At 42.7% G+C, this 21,005-nt stretch overlaps 1 protein-coding gene across 5 annotated transcripts in view; it reads left to right on the top strand.

Moving 5' to 3' along the window:
• Positions 1 to 21,005, top strand: part of ITPR2 (inositol 1,4,5-trisphosphate receptor type 2) — a 425,347-nt gene that overhangs the window by 368,157 nt on the left and 36,185 nt on the right. For all 5 annotated transcript variants that reach the window (XM_019498344.2, XM_006270092.4, XM_014607327.3 and 2 more), the window contains 6 exons: positions 805 to 969; positions 4,650 to 4,845; positions 10,466 to 10,558; positions 13,868 to 13,998; positions 15,991 to 16,156; positions 17,482 to 17,642. In XM_019498344.2, the coding sequence (XP_019353889.1) occupies positions 805 to 969; positions 4,650 to 4,845; positions 10,466 to 10,558; positions 13,868 to 13,998; positions 15,991 to 16,156; positions 17,482 to 17,642 (912 nt within the window). The remainder of the gene's footprint in view (positions 1 to 804; positions 970 to 4,649; positions 4,846 to 10,465; positions 10,559 to 13,867; positions 13,999 to 15,990; positions 16,157 to 17,481; positions 17,643 to 21,005) is intronic.

The raw sequence follows: 21,005 nt of genomic DNA, 5'->3' as shown, positions 1-21,005 counted from the left end.
CTTAGCTTGATTCTGCCTTGGGCTTTTGAATGTCTGTACTTAGCCCATATGCTCAAAATATATCACAATCAAAAACTGGCTCTGTATGCAATACTAAGATATAGTACCTTTAATCTGAGTGTATATTATATACAGCAGGGACTTGATCCTTTACCTAGTGGAGGAAATGGGAGATTTACTGCATTGGAATTGGATCAAACTTAGGACTTCAGTTCTCAAAATAAACCATGATTTTAGCTATGGTTTAAGAAATCTCACTTCCCTGGTTTCCTTTTGAAGTCAAAACTATAGGCCCATGTTTGTTGCATACATCTGATGCCATAATATATGCACTGTAGGTGAGGGAACCCTTTTGAGCTGTCGTCTTAACTACACAAGACTATCTCAGATGTTGCAGGCCAACCTAGGTGTTCTATATATTACATCTAGACACTAACATTATTTAGCTGCATAATCAAAGTGGCACAGGAACTGATGTTGTTTCAGGTACTACACATGTCATGCATGGCATAACAGGTTGTTGTGTGTGGTGTCCATATGAGCAACTGGAATGAAATGAAAAGAAAAACTGAGAAAATGGTTTTGTAATTGCTTTGGCACAACACAGCTCTTCAGGCTGCTAGTGCAGTTTCCAGTTTTCTCTTGACTTAGGAAAAGCTGTTTAATTAGGGGCCATATTTTTTCATTGTGCAGATCCTAACACAGTGGAGTTTTGGCCCATGACTAGGGCATGTAGGTACAATGATGCAAGTAATATATAATATTATTTCAATGTAGTGATTCTAACCTTGTCATCCCCCACAGCTTTGTAACAAAATAGTATTTTTGGTGAGTTTTGTTGGAAACCGTGGAACATTCACACGTGGCTACAGAGCAGTTATTATGGACATGGCCTTCCTCTATCATGTAGCCTATGTCTTGGTTTGCATGCTGGGTCTGTGCGTGCATGAATTCTTCTACAGTTTCTTGGTAAGTATGTGTCTTTGTGTGGGGAAAACTTTGAAAAAATAGAAATTACCGTTAAGCATGAAGCTGTCCGATTTCTTCCTTACAATCATGCCAAATCATAAGTATTTTTAGCAAACTGTTGTGCTGCTACCTCTTAGGAATACTCTTTTCATTGGAATTCATTTCCTTTAGGACTTAGTATCTGTGAAAGCCTATATGATCCTTTCCAAAAAACCATCAAACAGCCTGCTCTTTGCCCCAGCCATTGCCAACATTACATGTGTATGCGGTATGCTTTCCCCTACCCCATATCTCCATCTTGTCTATTTATATTCTAAGTGGCTGAGTACAGACACTGTCTACTACTGCACCACAGTGGGATTTCAATGCTGGTACCATGAGGTCCTGATCTCACTTTGTCTGTAGATGCTGCCATAGTAAATATGATTAATAACAACAACTTGTTTCACTATTGGTGAGGGGTGGGGTGCATCTGCCATCTACCTGCAGATTCAGCATCTTAAATGAGTACTTCTTTCAGTTCTTTCAAGTTCAGTTACTTGCATGCAATTCCTTTTATAATAGGATGCAGGTGAATTCAAAGGAACTCTATATAAAACATAATTTTGAAAGTCATCTAACTGTTCCCTTCAAGCTGAACAGCCTTAAAAACCCTCTTTGCTGTTCTTAAGTATTTTTTAATCACTTTCATTTTATTCTGTAGTGCACAAACCTTCTGGAGAGATTATATACAATCTTGTACAGTTAAATGGCTTTTACTTTCCATTATACTCAGTATAGTATTCCTTTCAGTTTCCTGAACAATCAAGATTATGTCCAATAATTACTGTGTTTTGTGCAGAGCTTGCTTTCTACACTACAGTTAGCAGGCTTCCATCCTTACTATGGCAAAATTCCTGTTGGAGTCAGGATTTCATAGGCTAAATCTGTGCTGCCCAACACTTGTCCAGGTGTTACTGAAATCAACAGAAGTGGTGCTGTGCCTATAATGAGGTTCTGTTTTATAAATTCTCAAGATTTGGCATGGATTCTCTGGGTGAAATCCTTGGCCCTACTGAAGTCAGTTGCAAAACTGTCATTGATTTCAGTCAGGACAGGATTTTACTCAGTGTGTTAGCCACAGGACTCCCTTTAAAATTAGCAGGAATCTCTCACTAATTGCTGCCTGGCTTAAAAATATATATCCCCAGAGAATCTATTATTCCTTCAATGTGCTTAAGGAGATCTCTATCTTCCTCTATAGTTCACAGTGTGAAAAGCCTTAAGAAATGCTAATATGCAACTAAGTTTTTTCAGTGGCTGTTTTTGAGTGACAAATGTCCATGATTCCTTGTAATTGTAAACATTCCCTAATTGCTTACACACATTCACTTTGTAACAGAAATATTAAAAACTCTTATTTTTGTTTCTCATTTTAAGCTTAATCTAGAATGGAATGAAAAATAGTTTTCTTTCCTTTTTTTCTTCATAATTAATTCCCTCACAAGGGTGTGGATTTCAGAAAATTATGCAATGTAATTAATACAGTTTACTATGGGCAATCTTGATAAATTAGTATGCACCATTTTATATCTGTGATTTGTGTGTTTTGATATAAAACTAAACATATTGGAAATAAAGCCCAAGGAGCTATAAAACATAAATAACACTGTAGAATAAAAAAGACTATTTTAATGCATTTATTATCATTATTATTGCCATATTTACTCAGATATAAGATAGCTCCTCATCTTACATTTGCATACAAGGAAACCTCCTTAAATATATTGTCTGTTATTAAAAAGCTGCCAAAATCAGCATATGCTCAGTAATGGAAGTCAAGTGTGAAGCTGATTAAGTGCAGTCCACACTGAGCATGACTGTAAAATACATAGCCCATGCTGGGGAAACATACTGATTGGGAACCTACCACAAGCATAGAATAGTATAACTCATCTAATAAGATATGTGATAGTGCCCATTCCTCTCAGCCCCACTCAGCACCAACTCTTTTTCAAGTCAGAGGCAGCCACTACAGTGAATACAGTTTAACTTCCTCTTCTCTCCTGCAGCAGACTCTTCTAGTCTTTCTTATTTCCAGTGATTCATGTTTCTTCACCAGCCTTAAATGTCTGGTAAACATCACAAAACGGGGCCCCAAACAGTTAATCCAGAATCCCTTTGTTGCTCCCTCTCTCAGCCTGTCTCATATGATTAGTATGTCCCTGCCCTCCATGAGGCAGAGCTGGACCAGGTTGTCCTGTGCCTCATCTTCATATACATTTTTGGAGGATCTGAGGACTTGTGACAAGAACACCCACTTCCAGTCATGAGTGGGGGGCTAATTAGCACATGGATCCTTTAGGGGTGATATTTGGAATACATGTGCATACTTGGGCAGTGTAGAGGTGTGGGATTACCATGTCTTGAAATGCTGTTGACTCTGCTGGGGACCAGCCCAATTTTTTTATATGGTAAATCATGGGGCTTTTGGGCTAATATGCATAATTTGTGCTATATATAAGTAGGCATAAAACTGCTGAAACTTGAAGCAATTTCAAAAACGGTAAACTGCACCAATTCTGGATGAACTAAGTCTATAGATACCCATAGTAATTTGCCTCTATGTTTATTCCAAGGTCAGTCTTTTCATATTTGCCCCTTACTTCCATGTGCTCAGGGAGACCAGAACCTGACTGTAAGGGGGGAAGAAGATGTAGAAGTTGAGGCCCAGAGGGCTACCTAGCCCCCACCCCCCACATGCGCACAGTTATTTTCCCTGCTATAGCAGTGGGAGGGGGGACAAATTTTAGGCAAACCTCCAATAATTAGATTCCATACCTGCAAAATTGTAACAAATTTATACATTTTGCATATACCAAATTTAATTATTGATGTGGTGTTTTTTATTCAGGGTCATCTTATAGTCAAGTAAATATGGTATTAATTGTATCTTTAGGGTTTTGTCATCAAAATCAGGAAAGCACATGGTGCCAGATAAATAAGAATATACTTTTCAAATGTTATATATAAATAAGAATGTACTTTTCAAATGTTATACGATTAATTTTCCTTTTTTCTTACAATGTTTGCAGCCCTGATCCTGCAATTGCCTTCATAAATGAGTAACTTTAACTATGAGTCCTATAAGCTTATAGGAACTACTCAGCCAGTTCCAGCCAATCCAAATTACTTCTATGCAAATGCAGGATTTGGAGCTCAGATCTGTGTGTGTGTGTGTGTGTGTGTGTGTGTGTGTGTGTGTGTGCATGTGCACATGTAAGTGATGGGCCCAACCTGAAAAATATGAATTTACATTTAGACTTCTCCATAACCTAGAGATGTTCAAATCTGGGATTTGGTTTGTTCTACTGCAGATATAGTAACCAATTTCAACAACCAGTTGGGTGTTGATTCTGGATATTGCCAGTCTAGACCAGGCCCATACCTAACATATTCTAGTCCTCTAAATTCTGGGTGTCACTCTAAGATGCACTAATAAAGTTTAAAATCGTATGCCACATTCTCTTTCCATGTAGGCATGCAGAGTGCCCACTGCAGTCAATAGAAGTTTTATACTTATGTATCTGGGGTCAGAATATGCCTTAGGTTTAATTCCCAAACTGGGGTTGTGTTCTCATGTCACATTTCTATATTGCATTGCCTTCATTCATCTGTCTCTGTCTTGTTTTTTTCCCTAGCTGTTCGATTTGGTGTACAGAGAGGAGACTTTGCTAAATGTTATAAAAAGTGTTACACGAAATGGTCGCTCCATTATCCTCACTGCAGTGCTAGCTCTTATCCTAGTCTACCTCTTCTCAATCATTGGTTTCCTGTTCTTAAAGGATGACTTCACCATGGAGGTAGACAGACTGAAAAACAGAACTCCTGCTGCAGGTATGGCTTTCACCTTCACATCAACATCCTTCTCAAACTTCCTTCTCACCAACAAATTTAATTGCTTTTTTTTTTCCTGTTTTCTCTTCAAATTCATGTTGAATTTTTTAAAAAATGTTACACACTTTTCACTCATTAGGAAAGTCATAGAATGTTAAATACAGCCTTTTTATTGAGCCATAAATATAGGATGTATTGCTTTATGTGTATTTCATTATGACAGTGTATACAATTATAACAAGTTTAGTAAATGTATGGATTTGATTTTAAAAAATCACCCAATTATAAAATCTACCTCTGCTGATAGGAATCTTTCTGGAACTTTCGTTAAGGCAATTGAACTTCAATACACAGTACATTTAAGGCAAAGCTCTGGCCCCACTGAAATCTGGGAGAATTTTTCCACTAACTTCAATGAAGTTAGGGTTCCTCTGTGGAGAATAAGGGCCATCTTGTTATTAATTCACCAAACACCTCATACCTACTAAAACTCACTCAGTAGCTCATAGGTCCCTGCCCATTCTTTATATACTCTGTATGCCAGTCAAATATTTGTGATTTTATTATTTCAAAACGGAACGCATTCAAACAAAGCTCTAAGCTGCTTCAGGGCTCTGCATATGTCAAAGGTGAAGTATTAATAAATCTATTTTGTTGATATATGTGAGCCAAAAGGAAAGAATCTGACAAATTTCTTGAACTCTCCTTGTTTTCTACTTTTGGAGAACATAATAAAGCTGAGTTGGCTTACATTAACTGTAAAAGTCATGCAAATGTTTTAGCTTAGACCAAGAATTTGAAGTTTGATTTCAAAAGGCAATTGCGGCCACTGTTGGAGACACAGTTGACCAGTGGTCTGATCCAGAGTGGCAGTTCCCATGTTTCTGCATGTCTTTTGTTGGGTACTTTACAGATTTTTCTGACCTGGAACATTTTCTCTGGCTTTCTGCACTGAGCATCTAGTCAAAAAAATATACTGGTGATACTGGATGATAGGTTAATTGGATACAGTAAAACCTCATTAATTCAATATTAGGTAGTTCAAAGTGTTAGATACCTTGAAGCTATTTTCACTCCCCAGCCAGAAGGATGAGTTTTTGTATGCCTTACCACGTGGATAATTTGAAATACATCTACTTTGAAATTCCAAACTGTTTTCTGGTCCCTTGGACCAGGAAAACCTCATTAATTCAAAATGCAGGGAACCAAAAAATACCAACTTTAAATACTGTAAATGGGTTTAAAATAAACATACCGATAGTTCACCTACGTGCAGACTTTACTAACTGATAAGAACAAAGTGAGGAGTTACCTCAGGGATTAAACAAGCAGATTTCATGGGAGGTAGCACAAGGAGTTCCTAGTGTAGACCAGCAGAAATGACTTAGGGGCCCTGTTCCTTTTGCTTGGATCAGTCTAAGTGTGGAGCTGTCCTGCCAACCCACCCAAACTTCACCAAACTCCTCACAGATCTGGCATCTGTGATCCCATGAAACTTCTCCTGATCCTGCCAACCACCACCGTCCCTGATCATTCATCTAGCTGGGGCTGCTGCCCCTACCTCCCACCCGTATGAAGACTACCCTGCACCATAGCATTTGCTGTCCTGATCCCTGGCTGGTCCACATACTCCCACCCCCTTGGGAACTCCTGGGCCAACCCCCAATTGTCCCAAACTGCAGTTTTTCAGGCTACAGACCATGATGCAGTTCTGGTTGGTAGCCCCATGTGGTAAGAGCCTGGCAGGTGATGACCGGAAGGAGGGTGGGTGCTGCATCCCTCCTGCCTTGCAGTACAAGGCCACCTCATAGAGGGGTGGCCAGGCATGAGGACCCACCTCTGCAGGCAGTACGCGGCAGGCCTGGGGACCTCCCTATCATGGGAATCTCTGGAGGCTGGGAGTGCCCAAGGGGGCAGGAGCACACAGAGCAGCTGGGACTCAAAACAGCAAGCGCCAAGGCACAGATGAGTCTGCAGGGCCAGGAGGTAGAGGCAGCAGCCCCACCTGCATCCATGATTGGGAGGGGGATTAAGGGCTGTCAGGTTCAGGTTGGTTATATGGGATCAGGGATGCCAGATCTGTTGGGGGTTTGGTGGGATTGGGAAGGGTTGGCAGGACAGTTCCTCATGTAGACAGATCTAAGCAAAGAAAAAGGGCCCCTAGATCATTGCTGCTGGTCTACATTAGGAAATCCTTGTGTTACATCCCATGGGGCGGGTCCACACATGCAAACACATGCACTTGCAGCAGCTCAAATACAGGCAGTGCAAATTTGAGCCAGGGCTTTTTGCTTCAGCACACGTGCTCAGACATGCACTTTGTTGTGGATCAAATTGTGCCACTTGGGGCAAAATAACTCTGCCTGGCTCCTCCTGGATCTGTATCCAGGGGGAGCTAGAGCCCAGGGCCAGCACCTGTGCTGTCCCCAGCAGTATAAAAAGCTGCCCTGTCCTGGCCCCAGCAGTATAAAAAGCCTCCCTGGCAAGTAGCTCAGGGCTACTAGCTCTCAGGAGCTTCTGGGGCCCAGCCAATTGGTACCTGGGGACACTATCCCTTGTGCCAGCTGGACTGCTGAAGCAGCCCAGAGAGTTCCCTGCACCCTCTACCCACTGCAGCAGCCTGGCAGTTGGGGCTACTGCCTGGCTGTGACCTGCTGTGCACCTGCCAGGCTCAGATGGGGACTGCAGAGCCAGTAGAGGCATCTGCCCCTCTGGGCCAGCTGCCAGTGGACTGCGGTTGCAGGGTTGGCCTTTGTGCGGCACTACTACCATGTGCACTCCCTGCCCAGCCATCTGGCTAGCTATCACCCAGAAGATGTTCTGGGTGTGGTGGTCTGCTTTGAACTGTCAAAGCATGTCCTCCTGGCCCCATTTGGCCAGGAGGTCAGCCACAGCCAGCTGGGTCCAAGGTGCCAGGTCTGAGCAGGCAGGGTCCTGCCACTGGCCTCCCTAGCAGGAATTCTGGTGTTCCCTATTGGAAAACTGAAAAATCCCTGATAAAAAAAATCCTGAAGTCACTCTCTAAAATACCCCCAAATCCGTGTTCCTCCACAAGTAAAACAAAAGACCACTATAAAGAGAGAGAGAGTGAGACAGAGACAGTGATCAGTTGGACAATGTTTTATTGATATATCTACACTGTTAAAGCAAGTCTATTATCATAATAATAAAGTGAACTCTAAATACAGGTTTCATGAATTCATGAAAATTTTGCTGCCCTCTCACAGGGCGATGGCCCTCACACAAGGAGTTCGTCCCCCACACAAGGGCTACGGCCCCCCAACAGGGGATTCAGCCCCCACACAGGGGTTCGGACCCCCAACAGAGGGTTCAGCCCCCACATAAGGGCTACGCCCCCCCAACAGGGGGTTCAGCCCCCCAACAGTTGGTTCGTCCCCCACACAAGGAATTCAGACCCCCACACAGGGGGTTCAGGCCCCCAACAGGGGGTTTGGCCCCCACACAAAGGGTTCAGCCCCCCAAAAGGGGGTTTGGCCCCCACGCAAGGGGTTTGGCCCCCACACAAAGGGTTCAGCCCCCCCAATAGGGGATTTGGCCCCCCAACAGGGGGTTCGGCCCCACACAAGGGGTACAGCCCCCCAAAGGGGGCCAAATGGCCCCCATAGGGGCTGTCACCCCCCCTGCAAGGCCCATGTGCCCCATCCCAGCACCCCGATTGCTGTCTCACCTGGCCTTATCCCTGACCAGCTACTGACCAGCTACTGCAGCCCCCCCAATGGCTGCCCCACTGAGCCCCCTGGGGAGAGGGGCTGACAGGGGTCAGGGGCCTTGGAGGGGCTGTCCCCAACAGGGGTTGGGGCCTCGGGGGGCAGGGCTGACAGTGGGAGGGGCCAGCCATGGCAGGGGTCGGGGGTCTCGGGGGGGCTGGTGGGGGCAAGAACCAGCCGCAGCAGGGGTTGGGGGGCTGGCGGGGGGAGAGGTCGGCTGCGGCAGGGGGTGGGGTCTTGGGGGGGCTGGCGGGGGGAGGGGCTGGCTGCAGCAGGGGTCAGGAGGCTGGGGGAGTGGGCGGAGCCATTTGGGGTTCCCCTCCATGGTCCCCTCCCCCATACTCCAGCCCCCCCGACCCCTTACTCACCAGGACTGGAGCCCTGGTGCTGAAACATGCGGCCTGGCCCGCCGCATGTTTCAGCGTCAGGGTGAGGGGGCAACCATAGAGACACTCTGGCAGCCAGAGCATCTCCATGGAGGACCCAGCCTCTGGTTATCTCAGCTTCGATTTTTTTAGGCCCCTGGATATCCAGGGGTCTAATATTCTCCCCGCGCTGCAAACTTGCCCCTCAGGGAACATTTTTTCATTCCTGCACGTGCCTGTTGCCCCGCCTTAAAGGGGTTTGAGGCGGGGCAAGAGGCACGTGCATGCTCATGTGGACGCGCCCATGAAGTGTGCTTAATTAGTCATTTTGTTCTTATCAGTTAGTAAGGCCCACACATGAATGAACTAAGTCTGTATGTACCTATAGTCATTTGGATACATCAAATCACTACTGGCACGTTTGTCAAACCCATTTATTTCAGAGTTGGTATTTTTTGGTCCCCTGCATTTCAAATTAATGAGGTTTTACTGTACCAAAAATGCATTTAAAAGGTTAGGTTAATAAACTACCCAGATAAGAAAAAAGCAAAGAATGTGTATGTGGACAAACGTACACATTAGCCTCCATAAAGGGACTCATGAGTGCAATACTCTAAATATTCCATCTTCATGATCCTCTAGGGACACAAATGAGCTAAACTGCCCAACTTTCACTCTAAATGTATGTGAGTTAAAGTTTGTGTGTGTGGTTTTGCTAGCTTTATATTGCTGCAGTATCATATGGGTGTAGAAGTTGCACTGTTAACAGCTTGTATTGGTATGGTTTGATATCAGTATGATTGTTACAGCTGTCCATTTGCTACATCTGTGTTCCATGCTTAACTCCTAGTTTACCTCATACCATTATTTAAACCATCGGTCGGTTTTGTCACAATTTTTGCTGGTTATTTTTTAGCAGCCCTTATCTGAAATGCAGTAAATTAACTATGACACACACAAAATTGGTTTCTGATGAAATCAAGCTGATATATGTGCTTATCCACTTTGGGAATGTTAAATTAGTATTTTACTAAAACCCACACATATTTACAAATGAATATCAAACTGTGTTTTTATCCTTAAACTCTTAAATAGCCTACATTGAGGAAAACTGAATATCAGCTCTTTGTCCTTCTCATCAGCTTTTGTGAATAATTTATATCATAGTTTGAAAACTGACATTATTTTCATATCTAACAGGGTTTTTTTTGCTTTGAATATATTTCTTTCCAACTAGAAGGAGGAGCATTTGATGTAGATTCATTAATTTAGGGAGATGCAGTAGAGAGTTGTGATGTAAGGTTAATATAAAACTGTGTTTTTCTTCCTTTTGATAGCATTGAGTTGTTGATCCTGCATTATTTCTGAAGTGATCTGATTCATTCCTCTCCTTTTAATTTTTTTTTCAATCAGTGATTCCCTTCAAAAGATCTGAGATTTTAAACTGTATTTCAATAGAACTCCTATACCTAATATTTGTACTTCATAGCAAATGTCCTGTCAATAAATCACTTTTTATTTTATCAGGCCCAGGAGAAGTTCCTACCACAACCCTAACATCAATGCTGAAAACATGTACAAAAGAGAACTGTTCTACTTCAATACCAATTACTAATCCGGGTTAGTATACAAGCTCCTCAGAACTGATAAGGTAAAATAGAGGAATTTGTAATGTAATACATCATAGAAGAGACTTTTCATATGGAAAGGAGTGGCCATGGTAATGCATTAACATTTGTACTGCTATATAAGCCCTTGACATGCTACAAAAAATGACCGTATAGCTGTTCAAGTTGTTTTTGTAGGACTGTGAAGATGGGGAAAGGACAACAAAATAGTAGTACTTTCAAAAAGGAACTTGGTAGTAATATATTATGTAGTACCATATGTTATGTCTGTTTAGTTACATATGGCAGCATAGGGGTTTGTAGGACTCCCCAGCATCCCGCAGTACTCTGAGCATAGAGAGCAGATGGCTCCCTGAAAGCTCACCCAGCTGGTGGAGATCATGTCTTTGGTGTGACTTTGTAGTTCTCCAGCCAGGATATACCACCATAGTGCCATATTTTTGTAGCACTAGATTGGGATTCTCAACCAGGATACAACAGTTGTCCAGAAATCCATAGTTGCAGTCTTAGTTCTTTGCAACAGAAAAACCACTGTTTTGTATTTCTGTAGTCAAAAATATAGTGCAAGCTAAGAGCTGGCATTTTCTGAAGAGTTCCTCAAGTTTATCCAGGGGCATCTTGAATCTATCTAGGGGTGCTTTGGGCCTAAAAATATTGAGAACTGTTGGACTAGAAAGGCCTGAGGCAATTTATAGTAGTACAAATGAATATCTGTCCATACTCTGACTGTTGTCAGAAGTGCTCAACTTTTGGGCACTGCACTGGCAGCATAGCTAGTGTGGAAGGGCTACCCACAACTGATTTCCAAATACACTGGTATTCTTCATCTCTCAGAATCAAATGCTTGATCATAATATATTTGAGTGTACAAGAAGAAAAGTACCTTCCTTTTAACTAAGTTCACTGATCAGAAAATCTTGCTGCTGATATGCTTCACCTGTAGTGAGGGAGCAGCTATTGGCTCCCTGTTAGGATCTCCAAAATTGATTGTAATAACACTTCATATATTACTGAGTGTTTGCATACATCTTTTTTCAGTATCTGGAATGAGGATTTCAGTTTAACTTGAAGACCCAAATTCAGTGACACTGTCAACTAGAAATACAGCCAAATAAGACAAAATATAGTTTTACATGCTTCACCCCTCCCTGACTGATTGGTATGCTTTACAACCAAATTAAGGTTTTAAAATATGCTTTTCCATCCCCTGTGGATATATGAATGAACCACATAGATAGAAGGGGAAATAGTGAACTGAGTGTAGTTAGTGCTGCCATCAGCATAGAGTAAGCACGCAAACAAAAAGTATAAAATATTATTTCCTCCTATTTCATTTACAGAAAGCCTACATTTTAATTTATTTTTATTCCCCTTAGCTTTAAATACTAATTAAGAAGGGCCTATGTAAGATCATTAGGTGCTCTGTTACTTAGTCTTAGAACAGCACAACACAACAAGGAACATTAAAAAACATTCAACAGGAACAGATTTACCCAGTTCAGCTCAGTCAGCGAGTCAGCTCAGAAAGCTCTATTCTGCCTTCCATCATCTCCTGGAACATACCCTCATGCTCCTGAAGAAAGCCTCTCCAAGAACATGTAAAACAAAATAAAGAATGTTCAGCTCACAGATTGGGGTGTAGGGAGGTTATATTGATAGCATCTCTTTAAAGGAGTTTGATTTTCTATGTTTTGTTCCTTTTGCACTATATTCATACAGGGCAAAGTCTTGTTTTGCCTTTATGCACCTAAGTGGCACTTCTGTAGCTACATAATGGCAATGTTTGGCACTCTTGCAGTGTATGGATTCTTTGTAGCTATGCTCAGGCAGAGGGTAGACTTCTGAACAAGCGCAGGAGGCTGCACTTTAGCCACCTAGGCAGCCAAGTAGCTAACACTACCATGTACCTAACCATGCTATCCATGTACCTAACACTAGGTAAGTCCTGAAACATTAGTTCCAGAAAAATTATGTTGTGGCCAGGGGAGAGGGTCCCTGGCCTTTAAATCTAGCCCTTACTTTGTTTTTGCCCCTAGTGGCTTTTCTACACCCTGCGTTTAATATAAATTGGATTAAGTAGATAAAAAGCAGTAAGAGGCTTTTTATACCCCTTTGGGGATGTAAGTCCCTCCCTTCCAGCATGGTGTCTATCTGACTGTACCTTTCTGTCTGGTAGGAGTTATATAAATCAGCACTGAAAATATAAAATATTATCTGCAATTTGAGGTTTCGGCTTCTGGAAGTCATTCAGTTCAGTCTATCAAAGGCATCTCAGGGCCTCAAATATGATATTTTCAAAGCATTTTCTTAAATACACTATTTCAGTTAGCCATGAAAGCAGAAAATTTATGTTTATAAAAATTTTATTTCTGAAAATCTCATGTTACGATCATGTAGAATAGAGAGAAACACTACCCTTAAGGCAAGGCAGTAACACAGCTTGAATGAGTTGCCTCCCTAAAGAGAAAGGGAAGAGGAGGAGCAGAAAAAGGGTAGGCCATGATCCTGACCCTCCTTTTACCTGCCAGCCAGCAGGGGATGGGGAGAGAATACACACTGCCCTCTTTAACGGGCTGCTGATACTGCTAATGCAATATAGGAGTGATGGGAAGGATTCTGCCTAAGTCAGAATTCCTCTAGGAATTTGTTACAAAAGGCCCTTCTACATGTTCACACACTTATGATACAATCTAAGAGCATGTAGATTGACTAATGACACGCAACAGTTCTGTGATAGGTATAGGGATTGAAGCCAAGTATTCAGCTTCCTATAGCCCAGTCCTGTACCTATGGAAGTCAGTGGGAGGCTTTTCATTTGCTCAGGTTTGAAGTTACAACGTTATAGTGTTTGATAGTGTATAAACCAGCCCCTCTTTAATAACTCATAATGCTAGCTCTCACATAAGGATGTAACAGAATGAATACACAAGAGACAGCCCTTCACTGAATGCGCCTCTAATTTCCCTTTTACATACCTTCTCTATATATCAGCTATGCACTTAAGGGCCCATTGAGAAAGCTGCCTCATGGAATCTAGTGGGAGTACTCTTAAAGCTTGCAGTGTTGATGTTATAGGGGTTACCTGTAGGTGAACCAATCAGGATCCTCACCACCTCTTACCATAATAAGTGTGTACACTATCAAACACTATAACGTTGTAACTTCAAACCTGAGCTAAATTGTAACTGCAGAGTGAAAGTCAAAAGTACTGCTGCAGTCACTTTTTTAATAAATAGACTGTTGCTGTGCTAGGAGTAGTCAGTCAGTGCTTTGATTTGCAAACCTTTCCTTGTGTTTGTAGGTGAAGAAGAGGAAGAAGATGGAATCGAGAGGACCTGTGACACTCTGCTCATGTGCATTGTTACTGTGTTAAACCAAGGGCTGAGAAATGGTGGTGGCGTGGGGGATGTACTGAGAAAGCCTTCCAAAAATGTAAGTGTTTGTCTAACTTGAAGGTTTTTATGTCCGGTGAGCACCAAAGCAACTTTTAAGGAACATAGGCAATATTTTAGTATTGAATAGATGGTTTATCAATACATTTTTTACATACCAGCTGGAATACTCAATGGGAACAGGTAAACTCAGTGCAATGATTTTACATAAGGAAGGAAACTCCAGGTGTTAGTTATGCTCCAGATTTCCAGGAAGGTATCACAGTCTTACAAGCACTGCTAAGAAGTACTGCCAGATTGGATCAGGTTTCTATTTATAGTAGGAAGCATAAATGAAAACTTTTGAAAGGAGTTGATTGATGACTATGTGTTGGGACTCTGAGTTGTAACACATAAAGTTTAGAGTTAACTGAGATATAATCTAGCATCTGCCCTGGAATGGATCCCATTATTTACTCATCTAAGAAACATACTGTGCTAACGTTTAAGTCTAAATAGGATTTCACATGTAACAATGACTTTCCAAAAGTTTACCACAAATTCAATACATTTAAGAATATCTAGCCAATTGCCTGTCAAGAATGACGGAGGTGGGGAGGGGGCTGGGATGAAGTGCTGCCACCTAATACTCCATGCTGCTGCTGTTCTGCCTCTTACAAAGAGCAGGGTGGGGGAATTGAGGCCAGCACTGTTGACCTTGATTCCCCCATCCTCTGTCCAGTCCTCAGTATGGCTTTGGAATCATGGTGGCGCTCCCCTACACTTGGAACACTGTGATTGGCTGTTTCCATCATCCAGTCAGAGTGCAAATAAAGCGTTATGGACAGACAGACTGACTTAGGCTTTTATAGTATTAGAATGTCAGTAGATTACATTCTTCTTAGTTTGTAATCTGTGGTATATACAAGGAAACAACTACTCAGTGGCTTGTGCTCTGCACTGTAAAGACTGCTGTTAAAGGCACAAGTATGATCTCATGCTTTCCAGGCAGCAAGATTTTGAAAGAACTACAGGAGAGCACTTGGCTTTTTTGGCTTTTATTTGTATTAGTCATAGTAACTTAGAGCCTGATCCATAGTCTACTGGCATAAAGAGCCACTCTGTTGACATGTTTGAGCTTTAAAAAAGGTACTTTATATTTAGCAATTATAGTCTATATTCAAAACACTTCATGAAGGAAAATATCATTATCCTTATTTTACATCTGAGACACAGAGAGATTGTGACTTGCTCAAGTTCATCTGGTAAATCAGTGACACTGTGAGGAACAGAATGCACGGTTTATGACTTCTAGACTTGAGCTTTTTTAATTGGCTGCTGTTTCTTGCCAGCCGTGATGTAAGAGGGGTGTTGCTAAGATACCTGCCCAGCCTTCCTCAGAAGGAAGATGACTGCAGTATGGAAGTGCGAAGCTGTGATGAGACGGGGGAAAGATGGGAAATGTTGGCACTACTAGAAAAATACAGAAGACCCAAAGGGGCTGTATATAAAACCAGTTTCTGATTATGTAGTCATAAGATTTATCCCTTGGCTTTGATTAGGCTACTTATGTAAAGCAAACAGAATTTGGCACAAAGCAGAGAACTAGGCATTTGGACCTTGTTTTACTCTAGCTCAGGGTTTGGCAGCCTATGGCCCATAATGAGGTTGGATCTGGCCTGTGAAGATTCAATCCAACCCAAGGCAGCATAGGGGATTGGAGTCCCACAACTGCACTGTGCTACCCACCCCCTTTGCAGCCCTCCCTGCTGCTGTCTTGTGCCTACTCTTACCCTCACATAGGATTTATCCCTGTCCATTGGCACTGTGGCCAAGGAGTGGCAGTGAGGGAAGCATAGGTGGCTTTAGCACTTCAGAGATGAAGCTTTGTGGACCACAGTTGGGGGGGGGGGTGTCGGGTCAGGTTGGAATTGATAGACTTCAGCGGCAAAAGGTTCCTTACCTCTGCTCTAGCTCATGTTATGAAAAGGTATGTTCTTGTTTAATATGTGTGCTCCGTGTATATCCTGTTGGACCTTTGTTGATGTTTCAGGAACCCTTGTTTGCCGCACGAGTTGTCTATGATCTCCTATTTTATTTCATTGTCATCATTATTGTTCTGAACCTTATCTTTGGAGTCATCATTGACACATTTGCTGATCTCAGGAGTGAAAAACAGAAAAAAGAGGAAATACTTAAGACAACCTGTTTTACCTGCGGTAGGTGTTACAAAACTGGAGACATTGGATGGCAAAAGTATTATTAAGAAATATTCCTTAGTAAATATAAGAGTGAGCTTAAAGAGCACTTATCCTCTGGGGGAAAAAAATCCTGTAGGAACAATAAAGGCTGATTCTACATGTATTCCTTTTCAGCAGCAAACACAGTTAACAAGTCAAGAGATGACTTTTCAAGCAGGCAGCTCTGAATTCCACTTGGGATCTGAGAGTCAAGCTGCCTTTGTCCCACTTTTCACATCCTTACCAGTAAATGAAGATTGAGTTCAGCTGTTGACTTTGCTGGTGAACAGAGGCAGATGAAAATACAGCTCGCTCTTGCATGGCAGCCTGGGCCCCAAAGTGTTAAATGTAGCGAAACCTGAGCATTTGTTAAGTCTCTAAACTTGGGGGCAAGGGGAGGGGGAGCTCATAACAATTGAAGGTGAGGTGTTGTCATTGTAGAGACCCATTTCTGATTGTGCTTCATCTTTGCTGGGGCAGAAAAGTATAAATCATATCTCTTCCCACTCTAAAAGCTGATCCTGTGAAGGCTGGAAACTTTTGTGGGTCAGTGATGTTTCTACAGCTGTCCAGGGGCTCCATACAGTGGGAAGTGGCTTTAATCTCTGCTTAAGGCATTAGAAGAGTCAGAGAGCAAAGCTGCAAAAGGGTTGAGACAGTGCATACCTGTCCTTCTTGACTATGTTCCTCCCCCATGTTCTTCCTTATTGGTATTTCTAGGTTAATTCATGACTAGTTGCAAAAAAGCATTTTTTTTGTGACTAGAGCACTGATTCTTTTAGTGATTTACCTATATGGCTAACTTAAAGCACACATTTCAGCGATTTACCTATATGGCTAACTTAAGGCATACCAGCTGTCCTACTGATGGGACAGTGGGACTATTCACATGTTTAAAAACAAAGCACCTGCATAAATCTTTTCAAGAACAGGACTGAGACTGCCTGCTACATGCTAACTTATGCAGCTTGTTTCTGTAGTCCTTTTTTGTAGGATCAGAGCCAGAGGTCATAAACCCTTTATAGTCTTCATATGGAAGATTGTAAAACTATAACATGTATTATATTGTTGTTGGTATTAAGAGAGACTATCATAAAAGAGCGTAAATGCTAGGTCAGAAGAATTCTTCTAGAAATGCACTTATGTCTGGAGGCTTTGTGTGGTAGTTATTGTATGTAAATAGATTTTTTAAATTAACAACATTCCTTAACAGATTGGGGATGTTTTTAAGTTTACTTTTACATAGGCAACAAAATACCTGTTGATGGGGTGGCTCATCAGATCATGTTTTGTGTCTTTTGCAGGCCTTGAGAGAGACAAGTTTGATAACAAGACAGTCTCATTTGAAGAGCACATAAAGTCAGAGCACAATATGTGGCATTATTTGTATTTTATAGTCCTTGTCAAAGTTAAGGACCCAACCGAATACACTGGTCCTGAAAGCTACGTGGCTCAGATGATTGCTGTAAGTCAATTTGTGTGTGTGCTTTATGCAACTGCCATATTCCTTGCAGTTATAGCAGAGATTTTTCCCTTAATAATAGGAAGTATTGATCTGTATTTTTAAAGACCTTTTTCCATGTCTGCGGCAGCGTGTGACAAAGTACAATCTCAAATGTAATGAAAAAGATGAAGGTACAGGCCACAGTCACTACTTTAGCTCCCTTGCTGTCATGCTTTGTAGGTTCCTCTGGCTCATTAGCCAAACCAGACTCAGAAGAGCATGGATCACAACATCTGCTACTGCTGCTTTGTCCAGTATTGCTGGGCTGCTGTCCAGCAGAATAATAGCTCCTGTTGAGCAGCAGAACTTAGGGTCAGTACTGAGAACTAGCTCTTGCTTTTACTACTGCTCTGAACAAACTATTGAAAAGGCCAAGAAGAACTGCTATGCAGAGTTTTGGAGCTAGAAGAACCACATCATGGTACCTTACCTAATGGCAGCAACTGTGTAGATTCAAAGGGACAGATTTACTGGAGCTGGGGCAGATAAATGTGAATTATATTCCTGCCCCATCTTGGCAAGCCAGCAGGATTTATTGTGAAGGAGAAAAAGCTGTGTTGTCTGTCCTACCATTCTTTGGGTGATTTCCATCAGGGAAACCACGTTTAATTTATTGTAGAGGATTTAGAAGAGTGTCACCAGAGGCAGGTGTATAGGAGATGTGCTGAAGTGGTACATAAGGTAGCTATTGTCCCCCAGCATTGGTTCTCCATGAGATTCCCAGCAGATATTTTATTGTTGGAACCTCCAACAGCTCTGTGGTAGCAAAACCCAGCAAATGTGTGTAACCAAAGATAAGCATGTTTCTTTCCCAGAAGAGGAGTGACATGGTGTGTATCAGATCCCAGGGATGTGTTTTTTGTGTTCTTCTGTTCTTCATCAGACTTTTAACTTGACTTGCTGTCAATATCACTGGCTAACTGCATTCAGTACTTTAGCTCCCAGGCCCTTGAAAAACTTGAGCATGTGCACTTTAAGCAGTTGAGATACTGGAAGCAGTGACATGGTTAAAGAAAGGTTCATGCTTATCTGTTCCTCTGGAATGAAGCATGACTGCACACTGTACATATTGTAGATATTGTCATCTCAATATGATATGGGAATGGAGACCACAAGGACAGAGGGACAGCCAACATACATGGGAATTTTACATTGTTGGCTGTCTAGGCCATCTTAGGGCTGGTATAGTGATTGGAAATATTGTTCCTGCAGTTTTCCAACTGGGTGAAAATATAGTGAAACAAGCAAAACATAGGAGATATATTCACTATTCTACATGGGTAAATCATGATGGCAGAATCCCTCAAAGTTGTCCTCTGATGTGCAGAACTGTTTCCACCTTATCTCAGTGCTTTGAATTGGAGAAATGACAATAAAGCAGATTTCTATGAGTTTTCTCTCCTGTACTGTCCTCCTCTTTCCACTCCAATATTTTTATACTTTTAATACTTGAAATTGTTACATATGAATATTTATTCTAGTGTGGATATTAATATTCATAATAAGTATATGACTCCTCTGGTGCTGGCAGTTGGACTTTTCTGATGCATACACTGTTGCATTTTACATTACCACTGATGGTGGGAGCCCAAGACTTGAGTTTCTAAAATATTAACAGACACCAAATCACCTTAAGTCTTGAACCATTCAGTTTGAGAACCCCACTCCTGTGTGTCAAAGTCCAGATGATGACCTAGGTTGCTTGTAGGACCTCAAGGTTTTGAGTGTATATTTTTTAAATATACACTCAGAAGTCTCTCATTTTTCACGGGGCAAATCTACATTCTGAAGGGTGGGTTGGTTCATGCCAGTCTCTGCATAGTACTAATAATGGGAGAGTGGTATGTATAGACCAAGACCTGGAAGGAAAATATAAGGGGTACATTAGAGGGAAAAGAGAAATGCAAGTTTACATGGCAGGTGGGTGGAAAATAGCATATTTAATAAGTTTACCTTCCCAAACTTAGGAAGCCTGGCAGGAATTTAAAAAAATGTATGGAGTAACTAAAAGGACCAAATGAGCTGAAAGTATTTGGAAATAGTGAAGTCAACTGGAAGAGACTTAAACATTGCTTCCCTCTATGTCTGCAAGCAAGGACTGATAGGAAAAAGGAAGACAGTCAGAAGGCAGCCTTATTTCAGGCAGGAGCAAATAGGGGTGCACCAGTAAACATTTTCTTGCTGATACGGATAGCTGATTATTAACCACCCATAGTGACCAATACCAATCTGATGACTGATTTACAGAAATGCAGCCAGGCAGTGTAGAGAGCAGTGCCCTGCAAGTAAGTGTGCAGAGGAGAAGGGGTGTGGGGGAGGAAAGGGATGTAGAGGGGGGCAGATAGAGGCCCCCGCCATGAGGGAGAGAGTGGGGCCAGGGGTAGGGACTGGGAGCGCTGCCCAGCCAGGGTGGTGAGTGGAACCCAGGGTGGGGAGGAGGATGGAGCCATGGGTGGCTTGTCCAGGGGATCAGCATCCCAGTGCTTAAAAATGCCAGCAGGGGCACTAAACTAAAGCTTGTCAAATGAGCTTTAGTTCAAGTGCCGCTGCCACCATTTTAAAGCGTGGGGATGCTTTTAACCGGAGCAGAGCTGAGTGGGGCAAACGTGGATGCTGGCTGCCTGCTGTGGGCACAGGGCTCTCCATTCTGCTGCCTGTGCCCCAGGGGCCTCAAACTGGCTGTATGTCCCCTGCCTGCCCGGCAGTGGGAGGCACAGTTTGCTGCCTCCACTGCTGCCAGGTGGGCAGGGGATGCGTGACTGATGCAGAACTCTCAGGGCAAAGGCAGCAGAGTGGAGAGCCCCAAGCCTACCCCACACACAATTGGTGGGGGGGCACGTCACCACGAGGCTTCTCCTGGGGGGTGTATGCAGTAACAGGGAGTCACCCCCCACCCTCCATGTCCCCTGGACAAGCTGCTTGCAGCTCTGTCTGGCTCCCTGACCCAGCCCCGGGTCCCATTCACCTCCCTGGCTGGGCAGAGCCCCTGCCCCACTCCATCTTTCACTGTGGGGACCTCGATTTGCCCCTCCACCCCTTCCATGACCTTTCCCCTACACAGACTTACCTGCAGGGCACTGTTCTCCATGCTGCCTGGCTGCATACCTGGCTACATGCATGTGTGCAGCTGTGCACGTGGCGTCTGGGAGCCCTGGCTGGAAGGCATATTGTATTTATCAGTGACATTATTAGCTACACTGGCCAAACAAAGCTGATAATGTTAATTTTCCTTTTATCAGTGCTGATCCGATATGGCACCGATATATCAGTGCACCTCAAGCAGCAAGCTATCATGCACTTGCTATATATGTTACTTTTCAGTTA

The sequence above is a fragment of the Alligator mississippiensis genome, chromosome 4 (assembly GCF_030867095.1).
Source record: "Alligator mississippiensis isolate rAllMis1 chromosome 4, rAllMis1, whole genome shotgun sequence".
In the NCBI taxonomy this organism is placed as follows: Eukaryota; Metazoa; Chordata; order Crocodylia; family Alligatoridae; genus Alligator; species Alligator mississippiensis.
The sequence above is the reverse complement of the archived record's forward strand: the minus strand, read 5'-3'. Positions and strand labels throughout refer to the sequence as shown.